The sequence below is a fragment of the Toxorhynchites rutilus genome, chromosome 1 (assembly GCF_029784135.1).
Source record: "Toxorhynchites rutilus septentrionalis strain SRP chromosome 1, ASM2978413v1, whole genome shotgun sequence".
In the NCBI taxonomy this organism is placed as follows: Eukaryota; Metazoa; Arthropoda; class Insecta; order Diptera; family Culicidae; genus Toxorhynchites; species Toxorhynchites rutilus.
The window spans coordinates 183,890,667-183,905,490 of NC_073744.1; the positions used below are offsets into that span (position 1 = coordinate 183,890,667).

The 14,824-nt window shown below is 41.5% G+C and overlaps 1 protein-coding gene across 5 annotated transcripts; it reads right to left on the bottom strand.

The window, feature by feature from the left end:
• Positions 1-555: 555 nt before the first annotated feature.
• On the bottom strand, positions 556-8,122 carry LOC129762735 (uncharacterized). 5 transcript variants are annotated; one of them, XR_008740707.1, is made up of 4 exons: positions 7,980-8,118; positions 7,862-7,923; positions 1,335-7,808; positions 556-1,281 (listed from the first exon to the last, which is right to left on the bottom strand). XR_008740707.1 is itself a non-coding variant. In XM_055761252.1 (3 exons), the coding sequence occupies exon 3, from the start codon at positions 6,421-6,423 to the stop codon at positions 1,672-1,674; it is 4,752 nt and encodes a 1,583-aa protein (XP_055617227.1). In that variant the 5' UTR covers positions 6,424-7,767; positions 7,862-7,923; positions 7,980-8,118; the 3' UTR covers positions 556-1,671. The 5 variants fall into 5 exon arrangements, 3 of the variants coding, with proteins under 3 accessions (XP_055617227.1, XP_055617226.1, XP_055617228.1); XR_008740708.1 differs by lacking the exon at positions 556-1,281 and having other exon boundaries at positions 1,376-1,396; positions 1,453-7,808; XM_055761252.1 differs by having other exon boundaries at positions 556-7,767.
• Between the last annotated feature and the right edge of the window lie 6,702 nt (positions 8,123-14,824).

Consider the following 14,824-nt stretch of genomic DNA (forward strand, 5'->3'; position numbering starts at 1 on the left):
TTACACCCCGATATAGAAATGAAAGAAGTAGCCTTTCGTCAAAAAGACTTAAGTTTGCGAACCGAACCAATGGTGTGACCATGAATCTTATTGGTAATTTATGGGCGATTTTGGACAACAAGGTGAACAAAACTGACTTGACTTTACGAACAACCAAAACTATGTTGCTGCATTGAAGGAAGCTTCGGGCCGAGCTTTTTTAAATAAACTATGAAGTGGATTTTTTTATGTCATACCCTAAAAGCACCCATTTAGGAACAAAAGACATTCTTTGTTTTCCTAAAAAATAAATGGCAAATTGTCTACTAATTTCCTACTTTTACGTAGTATTGACTGGAATAACGAAAAATTTGAAAAAAACTTTTAATATTGGAACACTTTAATATCGAATGGGGGTGGATTTTTTTTGCAGGGGACGTGTGTCACTTTTTTAACACTTTCGGTCTGAGACTCCGACGCGAGAGTATAGGAGTAACATTTTTGGACAAGTGATCTTTTATTTTATTTTAGAATATTGTTCAATGAAATGTATAAATTAATGCTAATGGCGTGGAATATTTGTTGAATATAATGCATACGTTCATTACCGGACTATTTTTATTTGATTTTAGTCCTTTTTGTCACCGAATTGAACGGACTCATGTATTCATTGTTATATCCATACGTGCAAAGGAAAATACAAATGTTTGACTTTCGTACAGTTAATAGCTAAATACAATGATCATACATATACACACTTGTGAAATGAATGCACTTATGGAACAATTGTAAACTGTAAACTAATCGGAGGCTTTTGGTTATTTTTTACAGTTACATTTTTGGGCATATTTTTTATAATGTATGGGCTGAACAATATCGACAAGAAAACAAGTCGCAGGATGTTCCTAGAAATTCTATTATATCACATTTTTGTGCCCCATCAGAAAAATAGGCATTGATTCTTAGTTTACCTAGAACACAGAAACAAAGAATATTAGAAATATAAAAACTGGAAATTTCAGAATCTTTCTCATTCGGTAACTATCTAGAAGATCGTTATACATTCTTCTTTTCAAAAAAAAGGCCAGCAAAATACGCTACAACTGCATGAAATGTAAGAAATATGTTTGTCTCGAGCATGCAGTTATGGTATGTTCTAATTCTCACACCAATGGAACCCCAGCGATTAATAGGTTTTTTATGTTATATTCTAGCTGTTGAAAATGCAACGATGGAAACACTTTTTCCGAAATTCAATCCTCTTTATTTCACAGCGAGAGAGAGAGAGAGATTAAAATTTTCCTATAATAATAACAGTTTTGGATAATGGTTTTACAATTTCATTTGAAACTTACGTTTGTACGTTTCCTATCTGTCGTGCGATTTATTATGTTGGATAGGTTCCTGTAGCGCTAACCTATAATTTTTACAATTTGTTTTAGCTAATTTTAAGGTTTTAACGCTTTTTCTTACCCTTTTTAGCATTCGGTTTTAGCACAATAGAATTAAGTTTTAAATCAAACTATTTTTAATAACAATAAAATAAATTTTAGGTAGAATTTTAACGAATTAATCAGCTAGCCTTTTTTACCAATCCACGTTTTACTTTCTGGTGATGGAATGTTGTTTTTTGTTTTTGTTTCTCATCTGTCACTGCCAATGGCAGCCACCTTCACCTTGGTAGGTCGGAAATCAACGTGCCGTGTGGTTGTGTGCGGCGTCACTTACAGGGTGTACGCAACAATCCCCCCCGGTAGTTGGACCCTGGTCCGATCTACTGTCGTTTGCACCTACATCCAACACGGCTAACTTAACTGCGGGTCTGTTGTAGAGTCCTGAAGCGGTCTGCACTACCGCAGAACGAACTTGACCGTCAGAGGAGGTTGTAACTGACACCACTCGTCCTTTAGGCCAGCAACTCCGTGCCAGATCCGGATCTACCACAATGACGACGTCGCCCACCGCAATAGGCTTCACTTGATTGAACCATTTAGTGCGACGAGTGATCGTGGGCAAATACTCTGTAATCCATCGTTGCCAGAAACGATTAGCTAAAGCGTCTGATGCCTTCCAAGACCTCTGAAGTGCTAGAGGACAGTCCTGGTATGGGACGAGAGGTTTGGATCCGTTTGACGAACCCACTAGGAAGTGGTTCGGGGTGAGAGCTGGTGAAGAACAACTATCCACAGGAATGTGAGTCAGAGGTTGGCTATTAACGATGTTTTCCACCTGAATAAGGTAGCTTCGCAAGACTTCCTCTGTAGTTACTCGCTGAGGTTTAACGACGACAAGGATCTTCTTTATTGACTGGATAAGACGTTCCCAGCACCCACCCATGTGAGGTGAGGCGGGAGGGTTGAAAATCCATGAAGTTGTTGGAGTGGTGAATTCAGTCACTAGCTTGTCCCGGTCCAGATTCGCCACAGCAGCCTTAAGTTCTTTATCTGCGCCGACAAAATTGGTTCCGCAGTCACTTCTAATTTCGACAGGTGTTCCACGACGCGCGAAGCAGTTCCTTAAAGCCATGATGCAGGAGCTTGTAGTCAATGATGCTGCTAATTCGATATGTATTGCCCGAACGGTTAGGCATGTGACAATCATACCCCAGCGCTTCTCGTGGTGACGACCAACGAGGACGAGAAACGGACCAAAAAAATCCACGCCAACGTACGAAAATGGTCGTACGAAGGCCGCTACTCGTGCTTTCGGAAGTGGACCCATCGACGGTGGCATTGGTCTTGCAGTGAATATTTTACACATCTGGCAACTTCGGCGAACATGGTTACAGACTCTACGCACTCGTGGAATGTAAAATGCTTTCCGCATCTCGTTCACACAAGTTTCGTGGCACTGATGATGATAACGCTGATGTACATTGGCTACCACGAGACGGGTAATTGGGTGATCCCGAGGGAGAATGATGGGATGGGAATCGCTTTCGTCCAAAAAATCACACTCTCCTAGACGGCTGTGGATTCGCATTACGCCACAGTCATCAATGAAAGGGCTCTGCTTGTATAAGCGGCTCTTCTTGTTGAGCTGACGGTTCCCTACTGATATAGCCGCCAGTTCTTCGCCGTAGTCATCTCTCTGGGCTTGCCGAAATAGAAACATCTCTGCGGCAGAAAGTTCTTCGTGTTCTAGGGGCCCCAAATTCACAGGTTGACTATTTTGTTTTCTTTTGATGTTTCCGACGAAGCGTTGAACAAAGGCGATCACACGTCTCAACCGCTGCCAAGAAGAGTAGTTATCCGGTTGTAGAACGGCCTCGTTTTTAGCTTCGGTATGGTGCAGTAGACTGGCTCGGATCTCCGTGGATGTTACTTCTCCGCATAGAGTTGAAACCGGCCATTCACTCTTCGGCTTCCACAGGAATGGAGGACCGATGAACCAACGGCTTGTAGGTCTGAGATCCGGCCTAAATTTCCATTTTGTGCCGTCGTCGGCAACGTTGTACTTGGTACCCAGCCACCTCCACTCGTTAACGTTTGTTGTTTCCAATATTTCGCCGACGCGGAAAGCTACGAACTGAGAATAGCGACGATGGTCAGATTGCAGCCAACATATAACGTCTCGTGCATCTGTCCAGAAGTAGCGGCGGTCGATTTTGATAGAGTGTCCTTCAACAATACTTTGGGCCAAACGCGCGCCGACAACAGCTGCTTGCAGTTCGAGACGAGGGATGGAAACAAATTTTATAGGTGCTACCCTTGTTTTGCTCCCGATGAGAGAACACTCGATGTGGCCGTCTACCTCGAAGCGGAAAAATGACACAGCAGCGAAACCATTCTCACTGGCGTCCACAAAGGTGTGAAGTTCCACGGTAGCATTGTCGATACCTGCTTCATGACGAAAATAACAACGAGGTACCTCAACAGTTTCCAGCTCGGGTAGTATGCGCAACCAGAGCAGCCATTTCTCCAGATGTTTGTGTTCAATAGTATCATCCCATCCAGTTTTGGCTCTCCAGATTTCCTGAAGAAGTACCTTCAGATACATCAGGTAGTGCGCGATAAGCCCTAAAGGATCATAGATAGCCATGAGAGTTCGCAGCACATCTCGCTTAGTAGGGTATTTGGAGCCAGATAATAGCTCCCGGTTGCGATCCGTACAGAGCTTGTAGCGGAAGACATCAGTAGTCGTACTCCACCACATACCAAGGACTTTTTCCATAGCGAGCTCAGCGTTCATCTCTAGTGATTTCTCATGCTTTGGACTTACTCCGGGGGCTTCTAGTACCACAGGCGAGTTCGAAACCCAGTTTCGCATTAGAAATCCTCCCTGGTTGTGTATGTGTTGGACATCGTTGGCCAATTTGATCGCCTCCTCATCAGTGTTAACGCTTGTCAACATATCGTCGACATAGTGGCGACGAAAGATAGCCTCAACCGCCACAGGATATTGTATTTCAAATCGGGACGCGTTCTCTTTCAGAACGTGAAGTGCTGTACTCGGGGAGCAGGTAGCCCCAAAGGTTACCACCTGCATGACGTAGTCGCATGGCTCCGTTGTTTGAGCATTAGCACACCATAAAATCCGCTGGCTGTCTGCGTCTTCAGGGTTCATCCGCAACTGGTGAAACATCTCAGCGATGTCACCTCCAAGGCCTATCAACCGCTCACGAAATTTGTATAATACTGGTGGAAGAGCGTTCAGCTGATCCGGGCCTTTCATCAACACGGAATTTAACGAGACACCTCCGAAGGATGCGGCAGCATCAAAGACTATCCGGACTTTACCCGGCTTGTTGGGGTTAAAGACCGGGAAAATCGGTAAGTACCACGTACGATTGCCGGTTTCTCGATTCTCCTTCGTTGTCAATTTGCGTATATATCCCTTTTTTTCATAATCTTCCATTTTCGTCCGTACCGTTTCAGCCAACATGGGTTCGCGTTCCATCCTCTTGATCAGACAATGGTGACGCCTGAGCGCCATGGTTCGATTATTAGGCAGTCGTATGTCATCGTATTTCCAATGAAGTCCCACTTGGTACCGTCCATCTTGGAATGTGGTAACTTTATGCAACTTTGCTAGGGCCCGTTCGTCTTCTTTGGAGAGAAGCTGGTTTTGTGGAGATCCAATTCCTAAACTGTCGAGAGTGAAGTAGTTCTTCACTGCCTCATGAAGGTTTTCGTCCGCTCCGCGAGAGTGAGAACAGATGTGGAAACTGTGTGGAACGACACTTGATAGAAAACTGTTCATCATCGTACCATAAACCGTCCAGCCAAGACGCGTTTCAACTGCAACGGGTTCATCTAACATTCCCTCACGGCTGTCCAGGGCTTGCATCACTCTAGCGTTACTCACACCTATCAGTAGCTTCGGTTGAACGTTGTTGTAAGATTCTATCGGCAGCCCTTTTAGGTGCGCGTACTTGGCGGACAGTTTTCCAGCTGATAACGATTGAGAAGGTAGCTTCAAATCTTTCACCGTGTAGACCTCCATCAAGTTGTGTTGACTACTTCCGTCTAGCGTGCCGGATACGTTCAAAGAACATTTAGTGGCGTCCATCTCATAGCGGCAAGTATCAGCAGTCCACCGCAGACACAATGGATGCTTCTCTCCGCTCAGGTGTAACTGTTTCGCTAGACCTTCCTCCATCAACGTCAGAGACGATCCACTGTCCAAAAACGCGTACGTACGAATCTCGATTCCTTGGTTATAAAGAATAATGGGAATGTACTGAAACAGTACAGAATTGCTTCCTCCCCGATGCATGTTACACGACTCAATATCATGAGCCGCTGGCCTTTGACCGTTGGTGTGGTTGCTCGAACTAGCCATTGGCGTATCTTGCTTATCCTTTGCGTCATTGTGCAGTAGTCGGTTATGCTTGTATTCACAACCGTTCTTGCCACACGGTTTTGCGGATTTGCACGGGCCTCGATGGTTTGTTAAGCAACTACGACATAGTTTATGCTCCCGTAGTGCGTCCCAACGCGCGGAAAGACTGTATGAAACAAATTGCTTACACTTCTCTACTGCAACACAACTTCCCTTGCAAACGACACAACTATTGCTTGAACCAAACTGCTCCACTTTCTGCGCTCCAGCGTGGGTGTTCAAGAATCCATCTTCTTTTCGGGTACGACGATATTTATTGTCAGCGACACATGAAAACTGTGGCATTGTTACGGCGCTAGCTGCTTCCGCTAACTTGTATAGCCAATCGCTAAACTCAACCAATGTCACGGACCGGAGAGACTGTCGGTGAGTCGCCCAATTCAATCGAATCATTGGAGGAAGTCGCTCGGTTAAACTGTGCAGAAGAGTGAGGTTACACAAATGTTCCTCTAATTCACAAGCCTGAACTGTAGCTACCATGTTACGTACAGCAAGAGCGAAATCAACGAGCGTTCCGAGACGATCTGCTTTAGGGGCTGGCAGATTATTTACTTTCTGTATTAACGAATGTACAATGATTTCTGGACGGCCGAAGAGCATCTTCAGTGTAGCCAGAACTTGTTCCAGATTGCTAGGGTGCAACAGTTGACACTTTACCGCTTCCAGCGCTTTCCCTCTTAGGCACTTTTAAAGCCGAACCATATTTTCCTCTGCTGTGAATCCGCAAAGGTGCGTTGTGTTTTCAAAAGACGCAAAAAAAAGGGCCACTCTTCCGGTTCGCCAGTAAACACTGGTAACTCCTTCGATACTGCATGACGAGCAGCGATCTGACTTCTGTTGAGCAATACCGTACCCCCTACTGCAGTAGGATCATCATGAAAGACCGACGGGTGATATTCCAGACCGGTTGGAGCGTTACTAACAAACGGTGCGAAAGCAGAAGATCGCATACGCTGATTATCGTTGGAACGTTGGAACGTAGGTGGATTTGTCTGAGGTGGAACCAGCGTCGAAGCAATAGGACCCCTTAAAGATCGAGGTGGACGGAATTCTACGAAATTCGATCGATTTTCAACGACGGGAAAAGTCAGAGTATGTTCCGTTCGTTGAGCGTGAGAAATCGGGACAAATGGTGATTCAATTCGATTTTGAGTGGTTGTAAGTAAAGACGGTTGATTCGCATTCATTGGCGAAGAATGACTTACAGGAACGGGACCAGCGATACGATTGATCCTAACAGGTGCTCGAGGATTCGATGAATTAATGTTATGTGACGAACCCAACAATAACTGAAACCTACGCAGTAAATATCGCTGTTCGATTGCTTCTTGTTCCTCCAAAAGCTGAATGCGAAGGTCTGCCGACAATTCATTAAGCAGATCAGCTTCGATGTGCGCGACATGATTAGTTGCCCGTTCTTCCTGGACCTCAACAACCGGAAGAAGCTGATCCAATGGACGTGGAGTGCGAGGCAGTGGTGTCGGTGGTGTTACACTACCTAATCTTGACGTGCGAGGACGAGGGGTTGGAATTTGACGAGGAGGCACGGATGACAGTCCCGGCGGTGGCAGAATCGGCAATTGCGGTGATGGTTGTGCCGGAAGATTGGATGGTTCCCTTGCATTTCCTGGTTGGGTCGATGATTGTGGCAATTGTGGAACCGGATCTTCAGCTGGCGAGCAATCCGGGCAGCTCCAAGAACGATTGGCCACGTCCTCGTTGACTCCGACGCAGACGAAGTGAAACCAGCAGGCACATCTATCGCAGCACACCATCTCATCGTTGTCCGAATGATTGCAAAGCAGGCACGTTTGCATAGAGCTTTCCTCTGGCGTTTGACGCTGTCGAAGATTCCCTCTTGGCATCGTAGATCGTTTGATAAAACGAAAATTTTAAAGTGTTGAAAATGCAACGATGGAAACACTTTTTCCGAAATTCAATCCTCTTTATTTCACAGCGAGAGAGAGAGAGAGATTAAAATTTTCCTATAATAATAACAGTTTTGGATAATGGTTTTACAATTTCATTTGAAACTTACGTTTGTACGTTTCCTATCTGTCGTGCGATTTATTATGTTTGATAGGTTCCTGTAGCGCTAACCTATAATTTTTACAATTTGTTTTAGCTAATTTTAAGGTTTTAACGCTTTTTCTTACCCTTTTTAGCATTCGGTTTTAGCACAATAGAATTAAGTTTTAAATCAAACTATTTTTAATAACAATAAAATAAATTTTAGGTAGAATTTTAACGAATTAATCAGCTAGCCTTTTTTACCAATCCACGTTTTACTTTCTGGTGATGGAATGTTGTTTTTTGTTTTTGTTTCTCATCTGTCACTGCCAATTAGAGATGTGCCATCCGCTCATGAGCTGTTCCGAAGAATCGACTCTTTGAAGTGAGTTGACGCGGAACAGTTCGCAAAAAAAATCAAACAGCTCTTCTTTGCTCACTTTGATGATGATGAAGGAGAGAAAAGAGCTGTAGAATTGAAGAGAGTGTGTGAGCTGTAAGATTCAAATGAACTGACCGTCTCTCGCTCTTCGTGTTAAGACATCAGTTTAGTTTCATTTGTCCCTCGTCTTTTCAACTGTTATATTCGCGTTGACGGCATTGAGCTTTGTTTACCAGTTTAGGGGGCGCCAAAAATAATAATTGGCTCTCAGGCAGAATGAACACGTTTTTAAAATTCAAATTATTAATGAAAATTAACTTCTGTGTATCAAATGAGTATTCTATTTCAATGAAAAACACTTTGTTTGCAGGCGGTGCAAAAATCTCATAAGATTTTTTTTTTTGAAGAAAACTTTCTATTGTAATGTAAAGCCTCAGTAAAAATGTCGGAAATGTTGTACTCGCCGAGTCTGTTGTAAATAATAGTCTGGAATACGTGTTTCAAGTAATTAATAATATGGTGTGAAAAATTTCATTTGAATTTTAACATTTTCAAACTGGCTTCGTGGCTATCGAGTTTGGGACCTAAATTGAAAGTGGGCACTGACAACTGAGCTGAAGAGCTGTTCATAAAGAACAGCTCATTTAGATGAGCTGATATGATCAGAGCTGTTCATCATGATGAGCTGATTTGCACACCTCTACTGCCAATGGCAGCCACCTTAGCCTTGGTAGGTCGGAAATCAACGTGCCGTGTGGTTGTGTGCGGCGTCACTTACAGAGTGTACGCAACACTAGCTCTTTATATTTTCATGAATTATATTCAGTTGCTTACTTTTAATTAATAACAGAAAAAAAAGTCACAGAAGTGTTGTATCCGAGACACGACCGCATAGTTGTCGTAGGATTCCGTTAGGCTATCTGTTGATTTTGTATATGTTTGAAGAATTACATCGTAAAACTCTGACCCTGTAAAGGGCCGTTTTGTTTGGTTGTTGAATATTGTTTGTTCACTCCACCAGTGTTTACCGAGTGATGATGACAGAAGGACAGTTGTTGGATGGTGTGTATCAGATAAAAGATACCAAGATGGAACGAGATATAGTGAAAACCGCACTCTGAGATTCAAGACGAGAAGTCTCCTATATTATGTATGGATGAAATAAAGAATAAAAACTCACCAATGTTATATAACATAATTACTAATACCGAACACAATTATCAATTTTTCTTCAGTAAAAACATGTTACTTAAATATAGAGAAAACATAATTGAAATGGACAAGGTAATTTTCTTTTATAACTTTTACTTTCTGAGTGTTTATTCAACCCAATGCGAATTTTAATTGGACTAACAGCACCTAATACTATATGTACAGCATATGGTAAATCACTTTTTCTAATATTTCTTCACTTTTCCTCGCCTTCACTTTTTCTCGCCTTTCCTTATGTGAAAATGAATACAACAAAACAGACAGCTTAAACCGAACGACCCGCTCTCGAGCGGGAACACACCTTGGTTTTTATTTATGAAAATTTACACTTGTGCTAAATTTTTAACAATACACGATCGGTCATTGATACGAAATTTCACGAAGCAACCAACATTAACGTTCCAAATTTAAATTTTATTTGCTTGAATTGATCGTATCACTCACCATTCTTGCAATATAAAAATGCATATATTGCATATATTTGCAGTGCCAATTTCCCTTGGGCACCTTGGATTTTATGTCTCTGTTAGGGAACACATCTCGGTAGGAACAAAAGTTCCCCCTACTTTTATGTATTTCCAATGCCGATTTCCCCCAGGTAGTTCGGTTTAGATGTCTCTGTTATGGCGGGTTTACATTAGGGAGATCTATAGCTATAGATGGATTTATTCACGTGAAATAGGTGTAAACGGGTGAGAATAAATATGATACACTTATTCGAGGTATATATAACTTGAATAAATTCAGCATATGTAAACGCTTGAGAATTTCTCACTGGTGAGAAATCACTAAAGTTGGATGCAGTTCTACTTCAGGTGAATAAATTCACCTAAAATATGAATATATTCATTATAGAAGTTCACGCTAGTCTAAACGGTTGATGCGATTTCTATAAATCTCATCATATTTCTTCACATGAATATATCACTAGTCTAAACCCACCGTTAGGGACCCGCCCCATATGTCGTCAATTTTGACCAATCAGAAGTGAGTATTGCCGTTAGGATAGGTGTTCCGTCTGCTGGGAACTAGGGGTGGACTGTATGTAGGAAGCGTTGTTCCACTCTTGGACACAACGGGTGCATGGAAGGAACCCTCGTGTTCCTCACGCCTTAATCTACGGGTGGGAGCCCCAATGGCTCCGCTCCGTGCATGGAAAACTCTCTACATGCTCTGAAAAGAGCATTTTTTACTCTTTCGGAAATGCTTGAATAAACTCTTCTTAACCTTGATGGATTTTGGGTTTGAGTAGTGCGAGATGGAGACATGGGTTATGCTTTATTTACACTGCTTTCATTATAATTATTCACTGAATGTTTAAATACACTAAAATTCACTCGCTGCTGCTGCTGATGTTATATTCCTCCCTCTGCTGCTGACGCAGTACAGCCGCTGATGCAATGCTGCTTCTTCGTATCTTTTCTTCCTCTGCCACTGCTGCTGACGTGACACTGGATCTGATGCAATGCTGTTTGTTATTTTTCTTGCTCTGCCACTACTGCTGACATCCTAATGCCGCTGGTTCAATTCTGCTGCTATTTATTCCGTTAATGTTCACCTTTCCTTGTTGCTTGTCACACGGTCGAGATCAAACTGAATAATTTTCGCTGTTGGTGCAGCTTCTTATATACCCTCATTTGGGTAAGTGCATTGTGACGAAACTAAAGTGGGCGTGGCTTACGAAACGAATACTTTTCAGTGCGCTTCTCGGACTGAACAATAGGGGTTGAGATTTTTCAATTATTCGATAGTTAGTTTTATAACATATATTATTTTCTTTAATATAAAAAATTGTTGTGGAGTGCCGAAATCGATTAACGCAAAAAATTCATCAATCCATCATGAAATGACTGAGCAATAAGCGTTTGAAATTGGACAATTTTCACGATGTGCTCGATTTTCGATTATTAATTTGTACCCCAATATGTTCCCGAAAGTCGTAATCCTACGTCAAAAGTCCAATTTCGTTATTTGTATTGGAGTATCAAAAATTACTCTGTTTTGAGGAGGCTGAATTAAATGACTATTAAAAATGAATAGAAAGGAAGAAAACATATTTTTCATCCAATTATACCCTTTTCTTCAAATAAATGCAAATAAAGCCTGAAAAATACACAATAGAAACATTACAGAGAAGTTCAACTTTCGGTCTGTGACACCGTGCGCGAGTATACGAGTTATGATTTACGCGAGTACAGGAGGGTTAAGAGGTTCACTGATATCTAAAACTTCAGGAAAAAAAACCTAGATTGAGGTTGTAGTTCAGATTGCATGAATTGTGCTTTGTTGTTGGGAGTAGATTGAGAAGGATGGTTCAATTTTAGACTTTTTAATACATCTATGTCGTGAAATGTTTGTCATTTGAAACAAAAGAATAAGGTATGCTACAAGAAATGACATAGACACAGAAATATCGTCGTTTGTATTTTCCCATCAAGTATGTTGTTTCAAACCTCCGTTGCTACCAGTCAACTCCTAATCGAGCATTAAATTTCCAAACTAATTGTCTTCATTTTTTCCCGACCGGGGAAATTGAGCCCGCCTTGAGACAACCGACGACTACCCAACGGATCAAATAAAACGTGTGAGGCAATAAAAATTAGTCCCGGTATTGGCAATTGGTTCTACCCGATAAACCGTCCGGAAAGTTGAATCGCAAAAAAGGGTGAGGGCGCCGACGTCACCCCTTTTTTGGAAAAAAGAAGATACCAAAAATTTTTTTTTCGAAAAGTCACCAACACCGAAAAGAGCCTCGAATAGCTGAGAAAATTGAAATCCATTCGATTGGGCCCATAAATTGTGTTTGATTTTGTTGCTAAAGGATTTCCGCTCTGCACTAGATCCGTTTGGGTTGGATCGGAACTGCACTATTGGCGTAAAATTGGGAGCATATTTTACGAGTGATTGAGATGAAATGTGTTGATGTGCTGTTGTCTCACGAAATCTGCGTTCGTTCGCCATGTTAACATCGAGCGAAGACACATGAATGAACGTCGCTCAATTTATCAATTTTCACCGCTCTAACACTTTTCCAAGAAGGTTTCAAATTTACATCTCAATCCCTTTTTTGTGCTCATGTGTACATAAGTCATTATCAAAGAGAAACGTTTTTTTATCCAGACAAGAACAACCGATTTGCTTATTTACTCAAAGTATTATCAGTCGAAATTTATTATGCATGAATTTTTAGGATGGTGCAGTCCCGGTGGCTCTTTTTTGCATACTGCTATACGGCAGTAGGTTTCTGAACTTTTTCTCCCATTAGAACCTAACGGCTTAGGCAAGCGTTAATGACAAATAATATGCATGGACAATGCGAGGGAACAAAAAAAACGCACCCAGAGAAAGGGTTGAACACCTTGTTAACATCTCAATAAATGTTTCCCTGGCGGGGAACAGGGGTGAGCGCATTGCGCAGATAAACACACATACTGGAATAAAATAGCTTGTCGCGACTTATAATGCCATCAAGCCGTCGTGTGCAATTTCACACTTATTCCGATATTTGCATGAAGCACACCATGACCAATTATTTGCTGCCACTGCTTTGCATCACGATCGAGGCGCATGGGTTTTCTGTGTCAGCTTGCCATCGGATTCACTGCGGGGAAGGCAGGCAACATTGGGTTCTAAAGTAAAAAAAACAGTTTTTCAGCGAGAGACGTGGCAAAACTAATGACAATCTCTCAAAGTAAAAAAAAGTGCGGTAAACCTTCCACTGATCGATTTGGCGATGTTTGTTTAATTTATTATCTACACTAGAAGCGGTGTTCATGCATGAAGGATGCAAATTGACGCAGCTGCAATTTGTAGATGGGTTGCAGTTTTATTTCGATGAATGGATTCACTCTGGGAATATTTGATATTTGGCTGAATTTGCGGTTCGATCAATGTATTGGATGCATAATCTGAATGAAACACTGTACATTTATTAATGACTAGCTGACCCGGCAAACTTCGTCCCACCCAAAAATTGTTTTTTGTTTTCAATACATTCACACATTCACGTTTTTTTTACTAAGCGCAAGTTCATGTGTCAAAAGCAGAACTGTTCATTGGTAGAACTTCCAATCAATTCTGTTGAATTTACCTTTTACTTTAAAATTCCTAGTACTTCTACCAAAACTCGTCATTATATCATATATCATATTATTTTCAGACACAATTCTCGTTCAAGATTTTTCAACCACTTGCAAATATCATGTTTCTCCGTTACATGGAATAAATGTTTGATACAGAAAATATGATAGAATAAAGGCAGCCCTAAATCGGACAATTCCTTCCTCGAATTTTGCTCCTATCAACATATTCGGCAATCCATTTTTATTGGTATAAATAGAAGAAGATAAAGATATCACGTTAGCGCAAACATCAAATGGACTAACAACGCTTGTCACTATGTAATTGTAGAACATATGGGAATTTAATTTTCCGAATTTTCCCTTTTTCCTTCAGAGTTTTCCAATTTTCAATTGTCATGTTTGTTTGGGATATTTTTGGTTGAAATATGTGTAATATATTTCAGAAATTAGTCTTTCATTTGTATGGCAGCCCCCCCTTAGAGAGGGGGGTGGTGTGTCTAACCACCATAGAAACATTTATTGCACCCTGAAACCCCCATATGCCTAATTTGGTTTAATTTTCTTGATTAATTCTCTAGTAATGCAGAAATTTGTGTTTCATTTGTATGGCAGACCCCCCCCCCCCCCCTTAGTAAGGGGAGTGGAGTGTCTAACCATCATAGAAACATTTATTGCACCCTAAAACCTCCACATGCCAAATTTGGTTTCATTTGCTTGATTAATTCTCGAGTAATGCAGAAATTTGTGTTTCATTTGCATGGCAGCACGCCCCCCCACCCTTAGAGAGAGGGGTGGAGTGTCTAATTACCATAGAAACATTCGTTGCACCCTAAAACCTCCATATGTCTAATTTGGTTACATTTGCTTGATTAATTCTCGAGCAATGCAGAAATTTGTGTTTCATTTGTATGGCAGCCCCCTCTCAGAGAGGGGGGAGGGGTCTCAAACTATCACGAAAACCTTCCCCAGTCCCAAAAACTCCTACATACCAATTTTCATGTCGATCGGTTCAGTAGTTTTCGCGTCCATAAGAATCAGACAGACAGACAGACAGACAGACAGAAATCCATTTATATATATATAGATTCCTTGCTATCATTTAAAATCACATTTCCTGATATAATTACTCCATTTATTTAGTTGGTATCAATACACTTACGAAACAATTGTAGAATTAACCGACAGACGTCCAAAGTTATCTACATCGTAGTAAATCTCAGGACTCTTAATTGACCGTCTTTGTGTCTCATTATAGAATAATCACGTCCACGCATCAATCATCAGTGATGCAGTTCCCGGTCACTCTTCGTCCACA